This window comes from Astyanax mexicanus, chromosome 5 (assembly GCF_023375975.1).
Source record: "Astyanax mexicanus isolate ESR-SI-001 chromosome 5, AstMex3_surface, whole genome shotgun sequence".
Lineage (NCBI taxonomy): Eukaryota > Metazoa > Chordata > Actinopteri > Characiformes > Acestrorhamphidae > Astyanax > Astyanax mexicanus.
The window spans coordinates 45,939,175-45,957,093 of NC_064412.1; the positions used below are offsets into that span (position 1 = coordinate 45,939,175).

The window sequence follows — 17,919 nt, forward strand, 5'->3', positions numbered from 1 at the left end:
TATTATCATTGCTTTGATAAATCATAGCTGGCCAAAACTTGATTAGCTCAGATGGTGGTGGTAGCATTATGGTCTGGGGTTATATGAGTGCTTCTGACACTGTGGAGCTAAAGTCCAACATGTACTGTGGCATTCTGAAGCAGAGCATGATCCCCTCCGTTTGGAAACTGGGCCTCAAGGCGGTTTTACAACACAATAATGGCCCCAAACACAAACACACCTCCAGGATGAAAACTGGCTTACTGAGGACGATATAAATAAAGGTGATAGACTGTACAGATATGTCCCCAGACTCAATTAAGCACCTGTGTGGCAGATCCTCAACTGGAAATTAGAGGGGTGCAATTTGTCTAACATTCACCAGACCCATGATGTTATCATGGAGAATTGGAAGAGGATTCCAGTTGCAACCTGTGCAGTGTAACATACTGGCCATGGGCGTCGCCTGGCCTGGGCTTATAATAATAATTTTCCAGTAACCCCAAATCGTTTTGGTCAGCTCAGCTGTATTATTAATAAGGAGACAGGTCACTGACCACTGTGAGAACTCTCTTAACGCTTATAACATAGTCAGTTCAAGAATAAAGTTTCGCCTTTCAGAGAAACAGCCAATCAGCACAATAGGAAAGCCAACCACCTACAACCACCCCCCCCCTCCTTATTTAGCTAACCAGTTAGCTAGAAGCTGGATGTTGTGGATAGCCATAATTTAGTACTATACTTAGTTTAAATGAGTTTCCCTCAACCCTGGTCTCTGCCCTAAAATTGTATGTTTTCCACTGGATCCAAGTGATCAGCTAATAAACTACACATTATAGTGCTAAACACTATATATCAGGAAACTTACTGGAGGCTTGGCACCATATCAAGCAGCAAGCGGAGCTGATGTTCTCAGGACCGCTGTGGGACAAAGGCAAACAAAATAAGTGGTGAGGCACTGCTGCAAAGCTGAAAACAGATGGCCAATCAAACAACAGGAGGGTAAAATCAAGAAAGCCCAGTGCAGCCAGCGTGGGCCATGCGGCAGATGTAAAGGCCAGCACAGTGCCAAAGGTAAGCAATGCCTAATTTGCAAGAAACTGAACCACTTTGCTCAAGTGTGCAAGTCAAAGACTGCAACGCAGCACCACAGGAGAGCTATTCATGCTGTCGTAGAAGCAAGTGATGAGGTACAAGCAGAGCTCTACATAGACGGGCTGACGAATGAGAATGCTGGCAAGGGCACCAAACAAGCTTATGTACAGATTGAAGTAGCTACACATAAAATGACATTTAAAATAGACACTGGCACGCAAACCAATGCATATGTGTTCCTAAGACTATTCAAAGACATTGCTCTACAACCAGCCACCCAGAGGCTCACAGCCTACGGAGGGGAGCAGCTTAAAGTCAGGGGCACCTGCCAGCTGAGGTGCAAGTACAGAGACCCCTCAGTGACATTGGAATTTCACATTGTTGACACTAAAGCACCACCAATACTGTGCATGAGGACCTAAATCTGATTAAACTGGTTCTAGCAGTGTCCAGAAAGGATGAGGCTCAAAACTTACTGGAGGAGTATGCAGACGTCTTCCAGGGCATTGGAGAGTTCCCGGGTGTGTGTTGTCTTTGCATTGACCTGAAAGCCAAGGTAACAGAACCCCTAAGAATGAGTGAACGCATTAGTTGTAGTGGAGAAGCCACACAGTGGCAAGCTGAGGGAATGTTTGGACCCCAGGGACCTTAACAAGGCAATCCAAAGGCCTCACTACCACTACCTATGCTAGAAGATGCAACAAAGCTTGCTGGAGCCTAGCACTTTAGTGTCCTGCATGTGTGTGGCATTGGTGCAGTCATGCTCCAGGATGCGAGACCTGTGGCCTATGCCTCCAAATCACTGAACAGCACAGAAGAAAATTATGCTCAAATAGAGAAAGAGCTGTATGCTGTGTTGTTTGAAGGCAAGTGTTTTCACGAGAACATGTACTGCCGCAGGGTGATCGTAGAGGCAAACCACAAACCCCTAGAAGCAATACTACGCAAGCCTCTAGCCGCAGCGCCCCCATGGCTCCAAAGGATGATACTGCAGCTACAAAAGTATAACATCCACATTCCTGGTAAGGATATACCAGTGGCCGACAACCTGTCCCGTAAGTCACTAGAGCACAACGATAACAGCATAACACTCATCAGCAGCATTCCAGTAAGCAAAAACAAGCTGCAGGAAATCAAAGAAGCAACTGCTCAAAATACCCAGCTCACCACAAAGTCAGGTTGGCCCGATGCAAGAAGGAAATTAAGCATCCAGTAATACTGGAACCACTGGGACGAGATTGCTGAAATGGATGGCATACTATTCAAAGGTGAGAAAATCATTATACCTCACACCCTAATATGATATGATATGAGCTGATATGATACACAGTATCCACACCGGGCACATGGGCATAGAGAAAAGCAAGAGCCGTGCCCATGACATTCTCTTTTGGCCCAGCATGGGGAAGCAGATAGAAGCATCTGTGGCACAGTGTGACAAATGCCATGAAAGACGCAGCTCCAACATCAAAGAGCCACTCCTACCATATGCCACACCTGAGAGACCATGGCACGTTGTAGGGACTAACCTGTTTACATGGAAATCACAAGACTTTGTTGTCATTGTAGACTACTACAGCATGTATTTTGAGATGGAGAAACTCACCAGCTGCACATCGTCGGCAGTCTTCACAAAGCTTAAAGCAGCGTTCACGCGGCACAGCATTCCAGAGACTGTGGTTAGCGATAATGGACCATGTTATAGTTCCACTGAGTTCTGTTTTTTCTCAGAGGCATGGGAATTTTCAAGCATGTCACCACAAGCCCGCATTACCCACAAAGCAATGGCCTCGCTAAAAGGACAGTCCAGACGACCAAGCATATCCTGGACAAGGCCAAAGCTGAGAACACTATCTGGGTCTGCTAGAACATAGAAACATCCCAGTGGATAACCTGAAGTCCACCACCCAGCTCCAGATGCATCCTAGACTCTGCTCAATACTCCCAATGACTGCAAAACAGCTGCAGCCACAAGTTGCACATCAGAGAGCTGTACGCGAGAGGAAAGAAGTTTGCCAAAAGCGCCAGCAGTTATATTACAACAGATCTGAAAGGCCACTGTCCAACCTACCTGTGGGCACATTTGTCCGTTTCCAACAGGAGGATGGTTCCTGGAAACCAGCAACAGCAACACATCTGGCAGACACACAACAAAGCTACCACATTTAGAACAAAAAGGGACAGACACTCTGACACAACCGATGGCACCTCCACAGAAGGAAGGAAATACCAAGCACCACGGACGTTCAACATACACACACCCATAACGTCCAACATACACCTGCAAGTAACATTCAGCAAACACACACCAAAAACATGCAGCACCAACACCCAGAGTCCACTGACCAACCACCTGGCTATACTTCAAGGTCCGGCTGCAGCACCTGGCCAAGAGCATTTTAAAGGGTGTAGGCAGATGGCTGCCCTAAAAAAAATATTTTGGTTAACGTATGCTTGGCATGAATTGTTGATTGAGCTGTAGATTCAGGTGTAAATTTGGGATAATCGAGATCTTATCTGTATTGGTTTGTGTGAAGACATTTTGATCAGTGAATTTCAACTTCAAAGATTACATGGACATTCTCCTGAGCAGACTCCCAGTCAAAATCTCCCTTATCCTCCTGGGTGACTTCTTTTTCCACTACTGTTTTCTTTTTTCTATTTTCATTGAATGTCATGGTTTTATGCATTAATTTGTCATAAAATGTAATCTGATCAAGGGTATTGACAAATACCATGTGCCTAAAATAATAACACAAAATTATGATCTTGCAGGTCTTTATTGAACACAATCATTTAACACTCAAAACGTAGTGGAAAAGGTAAGTGAACCCCTGGAATCAATAGACTGTGGATCAGACCTGCACATTGCTTATGAGGATTTTAAGCTTATTCTTCCTGCAGAACTGCGTTAGCTCTGTCATGCTGCTTGGATGCCCCAAGTGTATGTCTCTCTTTAACTGTGTCCATAGCATCTAAGATCTGGGCTCTGACTTGGCCACTCCGAAAGGTGAATTTTGTTTGTTTAAGCCATTCTGTCTGTTGTGGACTTCGAGTCATTGTCCTGTTGCATAATCCAACTTCTACAGAGTTTTAGCTAATACAGCAAAGCAGGCCCAAATCATGATGATCAAACCTTCATCATTTTGTATGGTTGAGATGATGTTTTTACGATTATGTGTGGTGCCTTTTTAAGCCAGAGGTAGGGCAGCACTAGTTTAATCCTAGTGCCGTCTGTCCACAAAATGTGGAGAAAACTCAAAATTTTAATTTTATCAGTCAAATTAGCTTTAGTCCACAACTCCATACTCGCAGTATTAACATGTATGCTAACAATTGACTTTTTAGGTCATTTAAACAATGTTTCACATATTTTTCTACAAGCAATGACATGTTTATGATTGTTCTCAATGAAGAAATACAATATCATATTTTTTTTATATTTTAGGCATAATAAATGTATCAGTACCATTTACTTGGATGGAAATCAGATCACATTTTATGCAGATAACCATGGCATTGAATTAAAAAAGATCATTGCCAAGTCAGACTGCATTGTTTTTTAACAAAAATAAATGTGTTTAATGTAAAATATGTAAAATATTAAACACAGATATGTAACATAACTATAATATTTTGTACATATATACATTTAACATGGTAAAACATAGGCAGGGATTCACAGTAAAGTTTCTTGTTTTATTAAAAATTTAGACTAAAATGTATTGAGCTGCACATACAGAAATAGTGTGTAATGTAACACAACATGCTTCCACCTTCCATGACACCAGGCCTTCTGAACATGTACAACAAACCTAACATGTGACAACAAACCTTTTATCTTGTTTCATCATTTATCTCCATCAAGACATAAACATTTCTTTCACTAAAGATGACCTGCTGCTATTCTGAGTCACTCCATGACAGTTTGGAATGACACTATTGCATGTAACCCTGCTTTGTGCAGCCATTTGCCAATGGAGCTGGCACTAAGAGGATGACTACTGATAAGCATCTGTGCTCGCTGAATATCTGCAATGTCTGCAATCCTTTGTGTCACTGGTGCGTGTCTTTACCTGTCCAATTCCATCAACAGCATGCTATGGTAACACCTACAGAAGCAATATAGTGTGCAATTCTATAAAAAACTTGATCTATAGGAAACTATGGAACACTGGTGTAGCTTTGCACAGTGTAAGTTACCAACATTTGTGTTTTGGATTGGCTTACACAGACTTCCAGATAAGTTCTTCAGGTAGTTTAGGAAGGTTTACAGTTAAATGTAGTGATATGTCAGCATAAGTGGCCTAATGTCTCCTTACCTGAACATTGTGTCAGCCTCCATGTTTCCAAACCAGACCTTTAGGTGAGGGCTGAAGTTCTCTCCATGAAGTTCTAACATGGCCACATGGCCTCCTCCATTCAACTACACCACAAAGAGACAAAGTTGGCTCTGATCATGACAAGCAAAATATTTTTTTTCACAGAAGCCGTTTCTTATTTATTTTATTCAAACACCAAAATATTTTTATTCCCCTTGAAAATGGTTATGTACAACTGTCTGCTGTTTCCCAAATTATCAAATGCTTTTTTTCTGTAAATCACAATATACAGTACTATACTTTACCCTGCTGAACTGTCCTACCCACCACCAACAATCTACCCATTAGTTTACTGCCTTTGTCCTCACATTTAAATGACTTACACCAGTTATCAGGACCTGTGATGCAGATTTTATACATTTCTACTAGATGTTTTGGGATAAATATATCTTCTTCTGATTTGACCATTAGCTATGAGATAAATCATGAATTTTAATAATAAAGCAAAGGTTGTTGGAATGTTTCAGATGAAAAAAGGCCACATGTTATCAATCATGGCCTTACAACGGTCATGATTGGTTACAACCAAATGTTGTGAGATCGAATTCAAACGTTTTATAGAGAGAACAGGTGTGTAATCCAGCAATGTACCCTGTACTGCAATACTTGCTTATTGTATCACTAACACTTCATATTATAGTATAGATAGACAGATAGATGTCTGTTTTTTTCTGTGTTACAATGACAGGATCTGTCAACACATTTTTTGGAAAAATATCATACATTGAATTCTGTCCAGTCAGGCTCCCAAAAACAGTAATTTTAACTTTATACTTCTGAAATTAATATAAATGCCTTTCAGGAAAAGGGCAGCATTTTAAAGCATTTTCAATCTGTTTACTGATACACAACATTTCTTGTCTGTGATCAGTGATAGATGGACTCTTCATTCGGATGACTCACAGATTTACAGTTTACAGATATAAATCCTTACCTTTGGGACATGACTGGCTGGTCATCCGTTGTTTAGAGCTATTTGCAAAGAATGTTTTAAGAAATCCAATCACTGTTGTGCAAATATATATATATATATATATAGTAAATATATATATATATATATATATATATATATATATATATATATATATATATATATATATATATATACACTACCGTTCAAAAGTTTGGGGTCACGCAAACAATTTTGTGTTTCCCATGAAAAGTCACACTTATTCACCACCATACGTTGTGAAATGAATAGAAAATCAGAGTCAAGACATTGACAAGGTTAGAAATAATGATTTGTATTTGAAATAACATTGTTTTTACATCAAACTTTGCTTTCATCAAAGAATCCTCCATTTGCAGCAATTACAGCATTGCACACCTTTGGCATTCTAGCTGTTAATTTGTTGAGGTAAGCTGGAGAAATTGCACCCCACGCTTCTAGAAGCAGCTCCCACAAGTTGGATTGGTTGGATGGGCACTTCTGGCGTACCATACGGTCAAGCTGCTCCCACAACAGCTCAATGGGGTTCAGATCTGGTGACTGCGCTGGCCACTCCATAACCAATAGAATACCAGGTGCCTGCTTCTGCTGTATATAGTTCTTGCACAATTTGGAGGTGTGTTTAGGGTCATTGTCCTGTTGTAGGACGAAATTGGCTCCGATCAGGCGCTGTCCACTGGGTATGGCATGGCGTTGAAAAATGGAGTGATAGCCTTCCTTATTCAGAATCCCTTTTACCCTGTACAAATCTCCCACCTTACCAGCACCAAAGCAACCCCAGACCATCACATTACCTCCACCATGCTTAACAGATGGCGTCAGGCATTCTTCCAGCATCTTTTCATTTGTTCTGCGTCTCACAAACGTTCTTCTTTGTGATCCAAACACCTCAAACTTGGATTCATCCGTCCACAACACTTTTTTTCCAGTCTTCCTCTGTCCAATGTCTGTGTTCTTTTGCCCATCTTAATCTTTTTCTTTTATTAGTCAGTCTCACATATGGCTTTTTCTTTGCCACTCTGCCCTGAAGCCCAAAATCCCACAGCCGCCTCTTCACTGTAGATGTTGACACTGGTGTTTTGCGGGTACTATTTAATGAAGATGCCAGTTGGGGACCTGTGAGGCGTCAGTTTCTCAAACTAGAGACTCTAATGTACTTATCTTCTTGCTTAGTTGTGCAACGTGGCCTCCCACTTCTTTTTCTACTCTGGTTAGAGCCTGTTTGTGCTGTCCTCTGAAGGGAGTAGTACACACCGTTGTAGAAAATCTTCAATTTCTTAGCAATTTCTCGCATGGAATAGCCTTCATTTCTAAGAACAAGAATAGACTGTCGAGTTTCAGATGAAAGTTCTCTTTTTCTGGCCATTTTGAGCGTTTAATTGACCCCACAAATGTGATGCTCCAGAAACTCAATCTGCTCAAAGGAAGGTCAGTTTTGTAGCTTCTGTAATGAGCTAGACTGTTTTCAGTTTTGTGAACATGATTGCACAAGGGTTTTCTAATCATCAATTAGCCTTCTGTGCCAATGAGCAAACACATTGTACCATTAGAACAGTGGAGTGATGCTGGAAATGGGCCTCTATACACCTATGTACATATTGCACCAAAACCAGACATTTGCAGCTAGAATAGTCATTTACCACATTAGCAATGTACAGAGTGTATTTGTTTAAAGTTAGGACTAGTTTAAAGTTATCTTCATTGAAAAGTACAGTGCTTTTCCTTCAAAAATAAGGATGTTTCAATGTGACCCCAAACTTTTGAACAGTAGTGTATATTAGTAAAATAAAGCTTGTACATACTATATTTTTTTTCTTATTCCACATGGATATTCTAATTAGTAAGAGCTCCAGGCAACCCCCTGTGCTGTGAGTGGATGGCAGAGCACACATCAGAGCACACATTTGTAAACAGAAGATTAAGCAGTTTAATTTTATTTTAAATATTCCAAATGTGGATTTTTTTTGTTTAATTTAGCCATTTCAGTTTCAGTTTTATTTTTGGCTGGATCTACTGCCCATACACATTGCAACAAAACAAACACTACCATAAGAATAAACTTCACTCATTGTCCTCACTCCCAATACGTCTTGCTGGCACAGATGTTCAGTTCTATACAATGAAATGTAAAGTATTTGTAAATGCAGTTTGTTTCATATATGAAATGTAGGAATAAGTGTAGAGAATAATTTAGTCAGCCAAAAGTGTATTTTGCATTAGGTTTCATGAGCGAATGACCTCTTCTATAGAAACAGGTAGAGATTTTTCTTTATTATATATATATATATATATATATATATATATATATATATATATATATATATATATATATATATATATATATATATATATATACAGTGAGTCCAAGAAGTATTTGATCCCTTGCTGATTTTCTTTGTTTGCCCACTAATAAAGACACTATCCTTCTGCACTTTTAATGGTAGATATATTCTAACATGGAGAGACAGAATATCAAGACAAAAATCCAGAATATAATTTTAAAGAATATATTTTAATTAATTTGTATTTCAATGAGGAAAATAAGTATTTGATCCCTCTTGCCAAACACACTCAATACTTAGTGGCAAAGCCTTTGTTTGCAAGCACAGCGGTGAGACGTTTGTTGTAGTTAACCACAAGTTTAGCACACACACCAGGGGGAATTTTGGCCCACTCTTCTTTGCAGATCCTCTCTAAATCATGAAGGTTGGTGGGCTGTCGCTTGGCAACTCTGACCTTCAGCTCCCTCCATAGATTTTCGATCGGATTGAGGTCTGGCGACTGGCTGGGCCACTCCATGACCTTAATGTGATTTTTCTTGAGCCAATCCTTTGTTGCCTTTGCTGTATGTTTAGGGTCGTTATCATGTTGGAAGACCCCACCACGGCCCATTTTCAGATCCCTGGCAGAGGGGAGGAGGTTGTCCCTCAGGATTGTGCGGTACATGGCTCCATCCATCTTCCCAGTGATGTGGTGAAGTAGCCCTGTACCCTTGGCAGAGAAACACCCCCAAAACATTATGCTTCCACCTCCATGCTTGACGGTGGGCACAGTGTTCTTGGGGTCATAGGCAGCATTTTTCTTCCTCCACACATGGCGGGTGGAGTTGAGGCCAAAAAGTTCAATTTTGGTCTCGTCTGACCACAAAACCTTCTCCCAATAACTTGGTTCATCTTTCAAATGATCATTGGCATACTTGAGGCGCGCCTCCACATGTGCTCTCTTCAGCAGGGGTACCTTTCGGGCACTGCAGGATGTGAATCCATTGTTGCGCAAAGTGTTGCCAATTGTTTCCTTGCAAACTGTGGTCCCAGCTGCCTTCAGGTCATTTGCTAACTCCTGCCGAGTGGTTGCAGGACGATTTCTGACCGTTCTCAGCATCATTGCCACCCCACGAGGCGAAATCTTCTTTGGAGCACCGGGCCGAGGTCTGTTGATTGTCATGTTATACTCTTTAAACTTTCTGATAATTGCACCAATAGTTGTTACTTTCACATCCAACACCTTACTAATCTTTTTGTAGCCCATTCCAGCTTTGTGAAGGTCAACAATTCTGACTCTGAGGTCCTGTGACAGCTCTTTGGTTTTACCCATGTTGGAGACTTGAAATCTGTGTGATCTGTCTGATTCTGTGGACAGGTGTTTTTCACACAAGTGATTAGTGAGAACAGGTGGCTTCAGGTCAGGTAACAAGTTGATTGGGAGTGTCTAACTGGTCTGTAAAAGCCAGAACTGCTAATGAATACTAAGGGATCAAATACTTATTTCACTCCATGAAATACAAATCAATTAATATATATTCCTTAGATTTATTTTCTGGATTTTCTTTTTAATATTCTGTCTCTCCATGTAAGAATACATCTACCATTAAAAGTATAGAATGATCATGTCTTTATTAGTGGGCCAACAAAGAAAATCAGCAAGGGATCAAATACTTCTTGGACTCACTGTATATATAAATCTTACATATTTAGCATTGTCTGGAATAGTAAATGTATTGCTTTTGTAAAAAATATTATTGAAAGTCATTTTACTGCATCCTTGATTGAATGATTTTTCTGACCTCCAGTCCCTGAATGACCGGCACAGGGCTGACAGTGGTTGGGTTGCAGCTGAGGCTCTCACTGAAGGTGTACTCCACGACCTCTGTGCCAATTATAGTCCAACAGGAGCCATCATTCAGCAGCTCTCGACTGCTCTCCTTCGGGCAGGGAGAGGCCTAGAGTAATATAAAAATAAATAAATTTTACTAAAAAAAATGTTTTACTTATTTTTTTTTACTTCTTTTACATATTAAATATGTTTTTAAGTGTGAATAAAAAATATTCATCTCTATAAAAAACTAATTGCACATTGTAACAGTATAACTGGAAATGTTTCAAGTTTTTACATTACAGATTACCAATCATTTCACTCACTTGTTAAAGCTAAAGGACATTCTGACCTATATATTGCACATATGGGGCCTCTTGAATTGATAAAGAATTCATTTCTTGTCTGTTTGAATCAACTGTTTTAGCCAGACACCAACAAGTCAATGTGCTGTCCACTGTGGGTGGTAATGCCTTATTTGACATTTTCCAGTACACACAACACTGCATATCAAGGACTGTTCAATCACCAACTCAAATGCAGTCTTGCAAAAGTATCCATTCCCCTTGAACTTTTTTATGTCACCTTACAAACAAACTTAAATGTATTCTATTGAGATAAATGATACATGATTTTCTAAATTTTAATAAAAACCTGAAAAGTGTGATGTGTAAAAGTATTCAGCCCCTTTTACTCTGAACCCCCTAAATAAAACTCAGTGAAATCAATTGGCTTCAGACACCACTTCATTAGTTAATAGCTAATTATAGCTATTATAGTTATAGTTATACTTAGTTTAGTCTCAGTATAAATAAAGCTGTTCTGTGAAGGCCTCTGTGGTTTGTTAGAGAACACTATTGAACAAACAGCATAATAAAGAGCAAACAAACTTACCAGACTGGTCAGAGATAAAGTTGTGGAAAGGTTAAAGCAGGGTTAGGCTATAAAACATATCCCAATTTGAGCATCCCAATGAGAACTGTTGAACCCATCATCCAAAAATGATGGCACTGGTCAGAAAAGCAGTCAAGAAGCCTATAGTCACTCTGGAGGAGCTTCAGAAATCCACAGCTCGAGTGGGAGAATCTGTCCACAGGACAACTATAAGTCCTGCACTTCACAAATATGGCCTTTATGGAAGAGTTACAAGAAGAAATCCATTGTTGAAAGCAAAACATAAGAAGTGTCATTTGCAGTTTAACACAAGCCATATAGGAATGTATTCCTTTATTTATTTATTTATTTATTTATTATTCCTTTTGCTGTATCAAACACGTGGAAGAAGGTGCTGTGGTCAGATGAGACCAAATTTGAACATTTTGGTCAGAATTCAACGTGATATATGTGGAAGAAAAGTTACACTGTTTATCACTCTGAACACACCATCCCCACTGTGAAACATGGTGGTAGGAGCATCATGTTGTAGAGGTGCTTTTCTTTAGCAGGGACTGGTAAGCTGGTTAGAGTTGATGGGAAGGTGAATGGGGCTAAATACAGGACAATCCTGGAAGAAAAACTGTTGGAGGCTGCAAAGGACTTGAGACTGGAACTGAGAACCTTCCAGCAAGACAATGGCTCTAAACCTACAACCAGAGCTACAGGGAAATAGTTTAAATCAATGAATATTCATGTGTAAGAACTGAAGGCCCACTGAAGTCCTGACCTAAATCCCATTGAGCTTCTGGGGAAAGACATGAAAACCGCTGTTCACAGACGCTCTCCATTCAAGCTGGCTGAGATTAAGCTGTTTTGCAAAGAAGATAGGAATTAGATATTGTAAAACATTTTAGCTTAACAGAGTCAAATTTTATCTGTATCTTTTTACCTGGTATTGTAGGATTTTTTCATTGGACAGGCAGAGGTACATGTGCTTGCTGTCTCGGAACTGAAAGGCACATTTATGAAGCTGGGACACCGGTTCATCCACATCCAGACACACATGCTGTTTGTTCACCTTCCGAATGACCTTGGAGAAGAATAATCAGAGCTATTCAGTAAAAGCCAAAACACTCATATCCCATTCCCTAATCCAGGCTTAAAGAGTTCAAATGTTAGGAGCTTACATTAAGCTTGGTGAAATGTGCATGTGACTGGCTAGAAAGTAAGCTTATTTTAGTCCTGATTGTTTAAGTGTGTGTACAGTTACTTAGTGCTTAGTCTGGTAAACTACCTGTATATATCCATAAGCACTCAGAAACTCCTATAAATGGACTTTAATGTGTCTTATAATCGTATAATAAGTAATAGAGTGGGATGCTCTGGAAGGCAAAGAAACTCTCTAATTATGTCCTTGATTTCAGAAAATTCAGCAAATGTCCACATACTTTGGGGCACATATAATGCTCAAAAAAAATAAAGGGAACACTAAGGCAACACAATGTAACTCCAAGGCAGTTACACTTCTGTGAAATCAACCTGTCCAGATAGGGAACAACACTGATTGTGAATCAAATTCACCTGCTGTTGTGCAAATGGAACAGGTAGAAATGAGAGGCAATTAGCAAGACAACCCCTATAAAGAAGAGGTTCAGTGGTCAGTAATGGTCTGGGGAGGCATTTCCCTCCATGTGCTCGCCAGAGGTACTCTGACTGCCATTAGGTACTGAGATGAGATCCTCAGACCCCTTGTGAGACCGTATGCTGGTGCAGTGGGCTCTCCTAATGCAGGACAATGCTACATCTCATGTGGCTGTAGGGTGTTAGCAGTTCCTGCATGATGAAGTCACTGATGCTATGGACTGGCCTGCTTGTTCCCCAGACCTGAATCTAATGAAATCATGTCCTGTTCCATCCACCAACACCACACTGCACCACAGACTGTCCAGGAGTCGACTGATGCTTTAATCCAGGTCTGGGAGGAGATTCTTCAGGAGAACATCCGTCGCCTCATCAGGAGCAATCCAGACACCAACATTTACACTGACAATTTTTTTATGTTCTACCATGTAATGAACAATATATATATATCGTGTTATTTAAGCGTTCTCTTTATTTTTTTGAGCAGTATATAATGAGTGCACCTTCGTGCCATTACTGGCAGCTTTTGTATTTAAAATTATATGTTTGTACTTAATTATCATTATTTATTGTAATACTTTGATATTTTAAGCTTCAATTTCTAATGAGGTAAAAAAAAAAAAAGAAAAGAAAAAACATTTAAAGAAAGTAAAAAACCATTATAAATTCATTCATGTTTTAAAAAAAAATATTTAGGGAAAACACCAGAAAAAATGTACAAAAATAATAAAGCCAAAACCTTTATATGATCTGAATCCGGACTGATTAAGCAGCCAGCTGGGACAGGTATAAAAACTCTGCCTCACAGACCTTAAAAAAGGACTATAAGTAACCTATACATGACTAGAGGCCAGTTGGGCTGCGTTTATGTTGTTTTAAGTTGTTTTGGTGTGGTGGGGGGCCTTTCTACAAAATAAAGGTATGATTTGAGTTCATTTACTCCCGTGTCTGTGTTCTCTGTGTGCTTCCTCACTACCGGGTCACAGTGGCCACGCCTCTTTCCCCAGGGGCCAGTCACAATATGTTATTTGTACAGATATAAAAATGAATTGTATCAGAATTTCATATGACAAATAAATCATAAATCATTTTAAAGATTTAATCAGATTATATATTGCAAATGAAAGTAGAATTATAGGTAAATTAGTTAGTTAATTAGAAGAGAGTTGAGGATTAAGATCAATAAGTATACCATGGGTGGCAGCGCAACTCCTGAATTGGTGCAAACAAGCTGAACCACACAGCCATAACAGATGTAACTGTCACACACAGAGTAGTCACCATGGTCAGCTTGCTGCTCCTCCACTTCAGAAAGACAAAGAAAAAGAAAGAATGAATAAAAGAGTAGGAATGCATGAAAGAGAGAGAGAGGGAGAGAGAGGGTTTTTAATTTCTACATTTACATGCATATTTACATTGACATGGTTTTATATTAGCCTGTTCAACAAAAAAATGAATGTATATATACAGTGGTGTGAAAAGGTATTTACCCCCTACAGATTATCAAACAAACTTTAATATCAGACAAACACAGGGGTTGGACAATGAAACTGAAACACCTGGTTTTAAATCACAATAATTTATTGTGGTGACGGACAGTTCTGGTGGAAACAGGAGAGTTGAAGTGCATATTGAATTCTACCGTGATTTGGGCAGCCATGGTTTTATGTTTTTTGGATCTAATCCGGGTTAGCACCCGAACATCCCTTTCAGACAGCTTCCTCTTACAGCGTCCACAGTTAATCCTGTTGGATGTGGTTGGTCTTTCTTGGTGGTATGCTGACATTATCCTGGATACTGTGGCTCTTGATGCATCACAAAGACTTGCTGTCTTGGTCACAGATGCGCCAGATGTGCTCTTACTCTGCTCTTACTGGTGCAATGTGCAATTAATGAAGATTGGCCACCAGGCTGCTCCAATTTAGCCATGAAACCTCCCACACTAAAATGACAGGTGATTCAGTTTCATTGTCCAACCCCTGTATAACCTGAGTAAATATAAAACACTATTTAAATGATGATTTCTTTTATTAAGAAAAAAAAAATCTAAACCAATTTATCCCTGTGTGAAAAAGTGTGTGCCCTACCGTAAAGAAACTGTGATTATTCATGCTGTTTGGAAAGCTGAGTTTAATATCACTACTAACCACAACCAGGCCTGATTACTACCAAAGAAATCACTTAAATAGAACCCATTAGACAACATTAATTAGCTAAAATGGAAAACATATCCATAGGAGAGTTCCAAGACAAAAACACTGCTGACCAAAAAGAACACAACGGCCAGTATCAACTTTGGCAATAAACATCTTGATGATCCCCGGGATTTTGGGTAAATATTATTTGGACTGACGTAACAAATATGGAACTTTTTCAAAGGTGTGTGTCTTATAACATTTGGTTTAAAACTAACACATTATTTCAGAAAAAGAATGTCATACTAAATGTAAAATGTTGTGGTGGTAGTGTGATGTTCTGGTGCTGCTTTGCTGCTTCAGGGCCTGAAGAACTTGCTGTAATAGATGCTGGAATACCCTCCAATGGGGCTGAAAAACAACAATTAGGTAAAGAAAAGTGGGCCAAAATTTCTCCTCAGAGATGTGAAAGATGTGCAAGTTTTGAGTTAAGCTTGATTGCACTTGTTGCCGCCGAGGGTGGCACAACCAGGTTATCAGGTTTAGGACGCAAACACTTTTTCAAACAGGGCTAGATAGGGCTAGATAGTAGAGGTTTGGATAGTTTTTTTTATTTAGCTTTTTATATGTACTCAGGTTCTCTTTGTCTAATATAGAAGTTTGTTTGATTATCAGAAAAATATCAGTATGACAAAAAAGCAAAAAAAGCAAAAAAGAAATCTGTAGGGGGGCATACAGTTAAACAATTTTCATGCTACTGTATAATATATATACTGCCTGGCCAAAAAAGTCTCCACCTGGATTAAAGTAAGTAAATGATGTGGGGTTGATGCTGCAGTTGGTCAGGTCTAGGTTCAGCAACAGTATGTGCTGAAAGAATGAGGTCAGCTGACTACCTGAATATACTGAATATAGACCAGGGGTCCGTTTCCCAAAAACTACGTTAGCAACTTACATAGTCTGGACGATGCATCTGCGACGCAGGTGTTTCCTAGAAGCGTAGTTGGAACTATGGAAGTAACCACGTTAGTAACTTACATAGTGCGACCCTTAGTTAAGCTACTCAGGTGTTTCCCGAAACCGTGGTTCCAGCAAACCTTTCGCAACTACAGTGGTTCAGCTGCGTCGTCCCAACTACAGCTCTAGACCTGTCGTTAGGAGCTTAGTTCCTGGTGATTAGAGCAGATGATGGATGGTAGGATTCAGAAAGCTGATAAATCACATTAATATTGCTGAATGAGGATTTAAGATGTCAAGTGTTTTGAACATGTGCCTAATTATTTGTGTTTATTACATTTATTGAGCCACTTTACCCATGTGCACCCAGGGAAAATAATCAAATTCAGGACTCAAATGCATTTTGAAAATGTCAGATAATTGCCCATTTTCAATGTATGTCTTTAACATATAGCTTTATTTGGCAAACATGAATTCAGTGCAGTGAAAAAAGTGCATTAAAGTGCTCGTTAGCTAAAATGTATTTTACAGTCTTGGAAAGATGTATGTCAATTACTCAAACTTGTGCTGTGACCATGTCAAACCGTGCTACCATAGTGTGTATTTAAGCGTAAAATTGTTAGAAAAAGCCCCATATTTACACATGCTTTCGGTAGGATATTTGGAAAGCCTGAATAAAATATCAGGAGACAGTTTGAAGTTATTAGGGGTGATTTATAACCCTTATTTTTTCATTGCTCACTTATTATTACTTTTATTATTAGCAACTGTCTTTTATGCATTTGTAATACTCAGACAAATAATTGGTTTCTGGTTGTTTAATTCACCCAAGAAGAACAGAATTACCATAAAAATAATAAATAAATAATGTTTCCATGCATGGGCGCTGGCGTTGAGAAGCACATCTTGATGGGTTACATAATTTGATAGAGCACCGCCCGCTGCACCGTCGTAGGTGCTCTGCTGAACCACTGAGTAACACACATTTCTCAGGTCTCATATTAATAAGACTCATTCAGAATGGTGATGTATATATATATATATTATTAAACAAATATATAGTAATAGCAAATATGTGTATTTGTAATAATAATAATAATAGGAAAATATAATAATAATAACAATAATAATAACAAATATATATATATTATATAATAAAAAATAAGAAGTGGGGGATAGTGGAGAAAAGGGGGAGAAATAATACATAGAAAAAAGAGAATTAATAATTAATAATAATTAATAATAATAATAACAAAAATAATAACTGGACAATTTGTAAACCACAAGAGAAAAAGGAGAGGGGAAGAGAAAAAAAACAAAACAAATTATAGCAAACAAGATACAAATATTAGGAAACAACAACAAATAGATCTGAATATTTACAGAAAAAGAATGGAGAAATAGAAAAGGAAGATATATACATATATATTTTTTTCTTATTTGATGTAATGGATAATAGATAGAGAGAGAAGAGAGAAAAGAGACAGAGAGAGAGAGATAGTAAAGGTAGGTATCTGCCCTAAGTGTGTGTGTGTGTGTGTGTGAGAGTACAGGAACATTCAGGTACAGGTGTTAGATTTATGGTTATTGTTAAAACGGTTGTATTAGTGGTGTATGAGGGATGTGTGTAGAGAGCTGATGGAGTCACTAATGTAAGAGGTTGTTTAATGCTGACCATGTGTTCATGTGTTCTTGAGTTCTGTTTTTAGTAGATGCTGACATTTGTTCCATTTCTATATGATCTTTGAGTGAGTTTTCCCATTGGTTGATTGTGATTGGCAAAACCATCTCATACTCCTCTCACAAGAAAAAG

The 17,919-nt window shown here is 39.0% G+C and overlaps 1 protein-coding gene across 1 annotated transcript in view; it reads right to left on the reverse strand.

Annotated features, from left to right (window-relative positions):
* Positions 1–17,919, reverse strand: part of rbpjl (recombination signal binding protein for immunoglobulin kappa J region-like) — a 50,584-nt gene that overhangs the window by 14,617 nt on the left and 18,048 nt on the right. Inside the window, exons 6-9 of the mRNA XM_049479411.1 lie at positions 14,207–14,319; positions 12,323–12,463; positions 10,469–10,624; positions 5,397–5,500 (exon numbers count right to left, since the gene is read on the reverse strand). Of these exons, the coding sequence (XP_049335368.1) occupies positions 5,397–5,500; positions 10,469–10,624; positions 12,323–12,463; positions 14,207–14,319 (514 nt within the window). The remainder of the gene's footprint in view (positions 1–5,396; positions 5,501–10,468; positions 10,625–12,322; positions 12,464–14,206; positions 14,320–17,919) is intronic.